This window comes from Manis pentadactyla, chromosome 1, assembly GCF_030020395.1.
Source record: "Manis pentadactyla isolate mManPen7 chromosome 1, mManPen7.hap1, whole genome shotgun sequence".
NCBI classification, from domain to species: Eukaryota; Metazoa; Chordata; class Mammalia; order Pholidota; family Manidae; genus Manis; species Manis pentadactyla.
Window position 1 is genome coordinate 103,859,651 of NC_080019.1, and position 9,347 is coordinate 103,868,997.

The 9,347-nt window shown below is 41.6% G+C and overlaps 1 protein-coding gene across 1 annotated transcript; it reads left to right on the plus strand.

The window, feature by feature from the left end:
• The first annotated feature begins 5,430 nt into the window (after positions 1–5,430).
• LOC130683332 (igE-binding protein-like) lies at positions 5,431–9,265 on the plus strand. Its single transcript, XM_057499999.1, has one exon. The coding sequence runs from the start codon at positions 5,771–5,773 to the stop codon at positions 7,061–7,063; it is 1,293 nt and encodes a 430-aa protein (XP_057355982.1). The 5' UTR covers positions 5,431–5,770; the 3' UTR covers positions 7,064–9,265.
• Positions 9,266–9,347: the final 82 nt, after the last annotated feature.

The window sequence follows — 9,347 nt, forward strand, 5'->3', positions numbered from 1 at the left end:
AACACCCCTCCAGATTAAGAAAGAGCATTGCCTTTACCTTGGATGCCCCCTGGAGACCCTCAGTACTCCCATCCCCATCCTTCCTACTGTGGAATTCAATTCTTAAGCCCATTGCTGGAGACCCTAACAGGGCAGAGGAAAATTTTTTCCTCCCCTCCATTATCAAAATATCTAAAAGATTGTGTGTGTGTGTGTGTGTGTGTGTGTGTGTGTGTGTACAAAACTTCCAGGCAATTTCTTAAGGTAAGGGTTAAGAATAGAACACCTTATTTTGAAACAGAATACTAATGAAACATACATACTAGACATCAAGATGTGTAGTAAAAAATAGTAACCATTTAGGCCATATGTGAATGACAGATGAACGGACAAACAAAATATGGTCTTTACATACAATGGAATATTATTCAGCCTTAAAAAGGAATGAAATTCTGCCACATGCTTCAACATGGATGAAACTTGAAGACTTATGCTAAGTGAATAAGCCAGACACAAAAGGACACATATAATTGTATTTATATGAGGTTACTAAAGTAGTTAAATTCAGAGTAAGAAAGCAGTATGAAGAAACCACAAAAACAGGAAATTATCCCTCATGATCAATATCCCTAATGAACATAGATGCAAAAATACTCAACAAAGTACTAGCAAATCAAATTTAAAAATACATCAAAAAGATCATCCATCACAATCGAGTAGGATTTATTCCAGGGATGCAAGAATGGTCCAATATTAGAAAATCCATCAACATCATCCACCAAATCAACAAAAAGAAGGACAAAAACCACATGATCATCTCCATAGATACCAAAAAACCATTTGACAAAATTCAATATCCATTTATGATAAAAACTCTCAACAAAACGGGTATAGAGGGCAAGTACCTCAACATAATAAAGGCCATATATGACAAACCCACAGCCAACATCATACTTAACAGTGAGAAACTGAAAGCTTTTCCTTTAAGATCAGGAATAAGACAAAGATGCCCACTCTCCCCACTTGCATTCAACATAATTCTGGAGGTCCTAGCCATGACAATCAGACAACACAAAGAAATAAAAGGCACCCAGATTGGTAAGGAAGAAGTCAAACTACCACTCTTTACAGATGACATGATATTGTACATAAAAATCCTTAAAGAATCCACCCCAAAAGTACTAGAACTAATAACTGAATTCAGCAAAGTTGCAGGATACAAAATAAATACACAGAAATCTGTTGCATTCCTGTACACCAATGATGAACTAGCAGAAAGAGACATCAGGAAAACAATTCCATTCACAATTGCATCAAAAAGAATAAAATACCTAGGAATAAACCTAACAAGGAAATGAAAGACCTACACCCTGAAAACTACAAGACACTCATGAGAGAAATTAAAGAAGATACCAATAAACGGAAATACATCCTGTGCTCATAGATAGGAAGAATTAATATTGTCAAAATGGCCATCCTGCCTAAAGCAATCTACAGATTCAATGCAATCCCTATCAAAATACCAATGGCATTCTTCAATGAACTAGAGAAAATAGTTTCACAATTCATATGGAACCACAAAAGACCCCAAATAGCAAAAGCAATCCTGAGAAGGAACAATAAAGCTGGGGGGATTATGCTCCCCAACTTCAAGCTCTACTACAAAGCCACAGTAATGAAGACAATTTGGTACCGGCACAAGAACAGACCCATAAATCAATGGAACAGAATAGAGAGCCCAGATTTAAGCACAAGCATATATGGTCAATTAATATATGATAAAGGAGCCATGGATATACAATAGGGAAATGACAGCCTCTTCAACAGCTGGTGTTGGCAAAACTGGACAGCTACATGTTAGAGAATGAAACTGCATTATTGTCTAACCCCATACACAAAAGTAAAGTTAAAATGTATCAAAGACCTGAATGTAAGTCATGAAACCATAAAACTCTTAGAAGACAACACAGGCAAAAACCTCTTGAATATAAACATGAACAACTCTTTCCTGAACACATCTTCTCATGCGAAGGAAACAAAAATGGAACTACATCAAACTAAAAAGCTTCTGTGCAGCAAAGGACACCATTAGTAGAACAAAAAGGCATCCTAGAGTATGGGAGAATATATTTGTAAATGACATATCTGACAAGAGGTTAACTTCAAAAATATACAAAGAGCTCACATGCCTCAACACCCAAAAAGCAAATAACCCTATTAAAAAATGGGCAGAGAATATGAACATACACTTCTCCAAAGAAGACATTCAGATGGCCAATAGGTACCTGAAAAAATGTTCCACATCACTAATTATCAGGGAAATGCAAATTAAAACCACAATGAGATATCACCTCACACCGGTTAGGATGGCCAAAACAGAAAAGACTAGGAACAACAAATGCTGGCAAGGATGTAGAAAAAGGGGAACCCTCCTACACTGTTGGTGGAAACATAAATTCGTTGAACCATTGCGAAAGAGGAAATTACATCACTATCTCACATCATACATGAATTAAATTACAGTTAATGACACTATCAAACAATGAAAGGCTGAACTTTAAGGCATTTAAAAAATGTATATGGTGATATTAGTAAAATAAGATTTCAACAATATGTAAAGCTCTATTAGCTTCCTAGGGCCACTAGACCAAAGTTCCACAAACTGGGTGGCTTTCAACAATAGAAATTTATTCTCTCATTGCCCTGGAGCACAAAGTCTGCAAGTCTGAGATCAATAATCACATTCTGAGGTGTTGGGGAGTTAGGACTTCAACATAACTACTCAGGACACACAATTTAACCCTTAACAACCATATAGGAAAGAACTTATATGTTTTATCACATTAGATTTAAAAATGAGCAATTTATTCCTTTCTTCTGTAAGATGCATCAGCTAAAAGAGATTAGAAGTCCTTTTCCATATTTTTCATAATCTTGGTACTATAAAACAAATGAGTACTAGATAAACAAAACTTACATACTTTAACAAAGTCATTTTTGTTGAAATAGTAGCACATACTTAAAACTTTTACTATAAAAATACTGTGAAAAGTCTTTCATCAAATGTCATCAGACATTTCAGTCTTTTTCTTTGGGTTTTAAATCTTGGTTCCAAAGGTCTTCATTTTGAGGATCTTTGAAATTCTCCAGTTTTTTCAGTGAGATGAAAAGTGGAGGATATTTATTTATTTATTTTCACATGACCAGCTATTAATTTATTCACAAATATATTTTGTGGGGGTACTTTCGAGGCAGACTGGAATAAGGAGCCGAGGGACTCAGGGTTCAATTCAGAAGATATGGGATAACAGGATGCTCAGTGTTCAAAATAACAGGTACAAAACAATAGGATGCTTGCATACTGGAACATACAAACAAGTCTTAGGGTCTGCCTACCAAGTCAATTTCCTCTTAAGAGGAATCATTTTCTTTTCTTTTTTTTTTTGGTATCATTAATCTGCAATTACATGACCAACATTATGTCTACTAGATGCCCCCATCATCAAGTCCCCCCCACATATCCCTGCACAGTTTCTGTCCATCAGCATAGTAAGATGCTGTATAATCACTACTTGCCTTCTCTCCCTTTGCCAGCTCCTACATTATGTCTGCTAATAGTAATGCCCCTTTTTTTCCCCTTTTCCCTCCCTTCCCACCATCCTCCCCGGTCCCTTTCCCTTTGGTAACTGTTAGTCCTTTCTTGGGTTCTGTGAGTCTGCTAATGTTTTGTTCCTTCAGGTTTTTTCTTTGTTCTTATACTCCACAGATGAGTGATATCATTTGATACTTGTCTTTCTCCGCCTGGCTTATTTCACTGAGCATAATACCCACTAGCTCCATCCATGTTGTTGCAAAAGGTAGGATTTGTTTTCTTCTTATGGCTGAATAATATTCCATTGTGTATATGTACCGCATCTTCTTTATCCATTCATCTACTGATGGACACTTAGGTTGCTTCCATTTCTTGGCTATTGTAAATAGTGCAGCGATAAACAAAGGGGTGCATCTGTCTTTTTCAAATTGGGCTGCTGCATTCTTAGGGTAAATTCCTAGAAGTGGAATTCCTGGGTCAAATGGTATTTCTATTTTGAGTTTTTTGAGGAACTTCCATACTGCTTTCCACAATGGTTGAACTAGTTTACATTCCCACCAGCAGTGTAGGAGGATTCCCCTTTCTCCACAACCTCGCCAACATTTGTTGTTCTTTGTCTTTTGGATGGTGGATATCCTAACTGGTGTGAGGTGATATCTCATTGTGGTTTTAATTTGCATTTCCCTGATGATTAGCGACGTGGAGCATCTTTTCATGTGTTTGTTTGCCATCTGAATTTCTTCTTTGGAGAACTGTCTGTTCATCTCCTCTGCCTATTTCTTAATTGGATTATTTGCTTTTTGTTTGTTGAGGTGCATGAGCTCTTTATATATTTTGGATGTCAACCCTTTATCAGATCTGTCATTTATAACTATATTCTCCCGTACTGTAGGATACCTTTTTGTTCAATTGATGGTGTCCTTTGCTGTACAGAAGCTTTTCAGCTTGATATAGTCCCACTTGTTCATTTTTGCTTTTGTTTCCCTTAACCAGGGAGATACGTTCATGAAGAAGTTGCTCATGTTTATGTCCAAGAGATTTTTACCTATGTTTTTTTCTAAGAGTTTTATGGTTTCATAACTTATATTCAGGTGTTTGATCCATTTTGAATTTACTTTTGTATATGGGATTAGACAATGATCCAGTTTTATTCTCTTACATGTATCTGTCCAGTTTTGCCAACACCAGCTGTTGAAGAGGTTGTCATTTCCCTATTGTATGTCCATAGGAATCATTTTCTTTTTCCCTCATCAGGCATTGTGGGGAGTGGGCTATGCCCTTCCCCCACTTGCTGATGTGGCAGGAATGGAGAACAAAGAACATCCTGTCTACGCATTCCATGAGCAACTGAAGGAGCCCTGCTGTGCCTACCTTTGCCTGGCTACTGCTGACGTCAATACTGTGCTTGATTGTCTATTGGATAATGCTATTTCCTGGAATAGTGTGCATTTTTGCTGTATAAATACTCTGGACTCGAATAAAGCTTTGCTGGTGACACGCAGGAGCGTCAGCCCTCCCAGCTCTTTCTTTGTTTTCTTCGCCCCCTTCCGCACTTCAGGACCTGCTTGACTCGGCGCGGCCGGACCGTGTCAAGTGGTGCCCAAACAGGGACCTGAAGGAAAGGGTGAAGGTGAGGGCCACCACATCGAGAAGAGAAAGCTCTGGCCAGGGTAACCAGAGAAGATGCGCGAGAGAAGAGGCGCACAAGCAACGTGGACATGGTAAGTGATTTTTCTGGGAGTCCAACAGGGACAGGCAGGAAGCAAACAGCTTTATGTCTGTGGGTTGAAGAAATTATTGGCTATTAGGGGAATTATAGTAGGGAAGCCCCAACTAGAAAGATTTTTAGACTTTATTAAGGAAGTCTGCCCGTGGTTTCCAGGAGAAGGGACAGTAGACATAGATTTATGGAATAAGGTAGGAGAGGGATTACAAACTTATTATTCTGCCCACGGACCAAAGAAGGTTCCAGTAGATACTTTTGGACTGTGGACCTTGATTAAAGATTCTTTAGATCTTAAGCATGAAGGATTTAAGATAGAAAATGTGAAAGAGCATGCCCCTGGTACGGGTCAAGCCATTAAGGAAAACGAAAGCAATCTTGCTTCTCCAGCTATCTCCCTGTCTGCTCTGCCATTAGAGGTGCCGGAAGGGCGGGAGCCATCTTATCATGAACTGGACAGCGGCTGGGATGAGGAGATGGAGGAGGAACAGAGCCCTCTAGTGGAGGAAGCTTTAGTTCAACTTTGTGATAAGGAAATACAAACAATAGAGATAGCCTCCATAGGCTCTAGCAAGAAAGTTTATCCATCCCTGCTCACAGCAACGCAGAGAGTCGCCACAGACCCATCCGGAATACCTTTCAAAGAGTGGTGCAATGAAATTCAGGGCACTCTGAAGTGGCTTACTTTAGCCTTAGGAGCACAGCAAGAGATGGGACAGCCGCACTCCGAGAGAAGAGACTCCCCTGTAAGTAAGGCTGAAACAGCTCCCCTTGAAAGGGCAGGTTTTGATCCTGTTCAGCCTATATCCTCAGAACACACTAAAGAGAAAAGAGTGGAGCGAAAGACAGAGAAGGGTTTAGAACAGAAAGAAAAACAGCCCGTAGAGTCTAAGGAAGAAAAGCCTCATGTGCTCCCAGTTAATATGCAGAAGAGACAGAGAAAGGTTACTCCTCTTGAGGCAGTACTACAACAAGCTCAAGATCAGGGAGAGGACACACAAGAATTTTTTGCCTATCCAGTGTTAGAACGGCCAGGTGACAACGGAGAGGTATTCAGACAACATGTGCCATTTCCTTTCAAACAGTTGAAAGAGCTGAAAGAGGCCTGCAATAAATATGGCCCCACTGCTCCGTTTACATTAACCATCTTAGAAGCTATGACTACAGAGGCTTTGCCCGCGGGAGACTGGAAGTCCTTAGCACATGCATGTCTTACAGGGAGAGATTATCTGTTATGGAAATTAGCTGATGCAGCCACGTGCTGCATAGGCCTTACACAAATAGAAAAGGCTACGCACTCTCACTCATTACATCATCAAAACAGTCATAGTCTTCACAGATATTTTCACATCACTAGAGAAGCTGCGAGACAAATTGTTAAACAATGCTCAACCTGTCCTGAGCATTTCAACCTTCCACAACTTGGTGTCAACCCTCGTGGCCTCCTGCCAAATCACCTGTGGCAGATGGATGTCATGCACATCCCTGAATTTGGAAAATTAAAATATGTCCATGTTACCATTGACACCTATTCAGGTTTCTTGCATGCTACCGCTCTCTCTGGAGAATCCACTTCACAAGTTATTCGCCATTGCCTCTCTTGCTTTGCTGTTATGGGCATTCCAAAGCTGATTAAAACGGACAATGGATCTGGCTATACTAGTAGCCGCTTTCGCACATTTTGTGCGCAATGGGGTATTGCCCACAAGACAGGCATCCCCTATAATCCCCAGGGCCAAGCACTGTTGAAAGAGCCCATGGCACTTTGAAAGGCCAGCTCAATAAAATTAAGAAGGGGGAGTTATACCCCATTACACCTTTGAATTATTTATCCCATGCACTCTATATTTAGAATTTTTTAACTCTAGACCTTGCAGGACGCAGTTCCGCAGAGCGCTTTTGGTGCTCTGGCGGTCGTCCACCCCTCGGTGCGATGGAAAGATCCTCTGACCGGTGCATGGCAAGGTCCAGATCCGGTCCTTCTTTGGGGGCGAGGACACGTTTGTGTCTTTCCACAGGATGCTGAGGGCCCGAGGTGGTTGCCAGAAAGGCTGGTGCATCATGCAGACCATATTCCTCCTGATCCTGCTCCAGCTTTGGAGGACCCCAGCTGAAGAGCAAGCAGCGGAGCAAACAGTTCAGTGCATATATTGGGCATATGTTCCTGACCCTCCTCTGCTCCATCCAGTCAGTTGGAAGTCTCCCAAGGTACAGATTTACTCCAATAATTCTGACATTTTGGGAGGCCCATCGGAACACCTAGCGATAGGAGCAACGGCACCTTGCCTTCTGACCACCCTGTGTGCAGTGTGCTTACATCTTCATCTTCACTTAAAAATGACACATTGCCACTACCCTGGACAAAGTGAAAGGGCTCTCCTTCACTTGCGGGCACAGGTGGTGAATGGCCACAGCAGATGAACATCACTAAAGAGCTTTACATTGTGGACTGGTCTGTAGGACCAAATTCAAAAACGCCAGCCCCGCAATACAGAGGACTCTCTATGGGACTTTGGTACACTCCAGATGGGTACCCTCAAACCTCTTGGTGGAAAATAGGGGTGGCTATGGGAGAGTTAGATTGGGACAATAGTACAAGCGTTAATGTAAACAATGACACACATGTGACGGGTTGTGTGCCACCCCCCATGCACTGTTGGTAGAGTCTATTTCTATTAATATGACTTATCAGAAAAATATGTTTCACATTGCCTGTAAAAATTGCAGTCTCACTAGCTGCATCTCTTCTGTGTCCAACAATACCATGGTTCTTTTACTTAAGCAACCCCCTTTCCTTTTGATTCCTGTGAACCACACGGAACCTTGGTATGATGATAAGGGCCTGTAAGTGTTGATAGAATTGAAGAAAGCTCTAGACCATCCCAAGAGAGCTATGGACCTCATTATTGTAGGGTTGTTATCTTTAATTCCCTTTATTGTATCTTCTACTGTAGCAGCTGTAGCATTAACTGAGAATGAACAAACTGCAATCTATGTCAATGGTTTGACCGAACTGTGGTTTGATCCACTCAAGATATCCTAGACACCCTCAAGCACGCAGCCTCTCCTTTTGGCAAGTTGGGAGACTTGCCCCATTTTCTGTTATCCACTGCGACTGCTCTGCTATGTTTTCTTGTAATGATATTATTGATACCTTGTGTCATCAAACTAGGATTACAGTCCTTTTTGCAACTGGGTTCCAAGACCCATATGCTAGCTCTTAAATGCCACCCTCCTTATATGAATGTGGAGAAGGGGACAGGATAGTCAACGATGGGTAAGTGTCTTGGAGACCTATGGCAACCTAAGACAGGGCCCTCATGATGGAATGTGGGTACCAATGACAGGTAAGTCCAGATGAGTCATCCAGGAACACCTAAGACAGGCACTGTCACCCTCTTATAAAATAAAAAAGGGGGAGATGTGGGGAGCGGGCTATGCCCTTCCCCCACTTGCTGATGTGGCAGGAATGGAGAACAAAGAACATCCTGTTTACGCATTCCATGAGCAACTGAAGGAGCCCTGCTGTGCCTACCTTTGCCCGGCTACCGCTGATGTCAATACTGTGCTTGATTGTCTATTGGATAATGCTATTTCCTGGAATAGTGTGCTTCTTTGCTGTATAAATACTCTGGACTCGAAAAAAGCTTTGCTGGCGATGTGCAGGAGCGTCAGCCCTCCCAGCTCTTTCTGTCTTTCTTCCGCACTTCAGGACCTGCTCGACTTGGTGCGGCCGGACCGCGTCAAGGCATGTGCAACCCAGCCCACCTCTCTAAACCGCCACACTCAGGGCTGCTCATCTCTCAAGCATGCCTGCACTCCCTCCTTGAGTGTGTACTTTAATAACCTCCTTTGCTCAACCTGCTCTTGAATTCTTTCTTGACCAGAGTCAGAACCCTCTTCAGGGTTGAGGTCTCACCTAGTGCACGAGGTCCTCCCTGGGTTGGATTTCTCAACAACACTATGTTTAAGTACTGCGCTTAATACTGCACCAGGGATACAGATGTAAACAGCACTAAAAGTTCCTGGTTTCCTAGGACCAATATTCTAGTG

Coding starts and splice junctions, on each gene's coding strand:
- LOC130683332 (XM_057499999.1), top strand. CDS start 5,771: ATGGAGGAGGAACAGAGCCCTCTAGTGGAGGAAGCTTTAGTTCAACTT.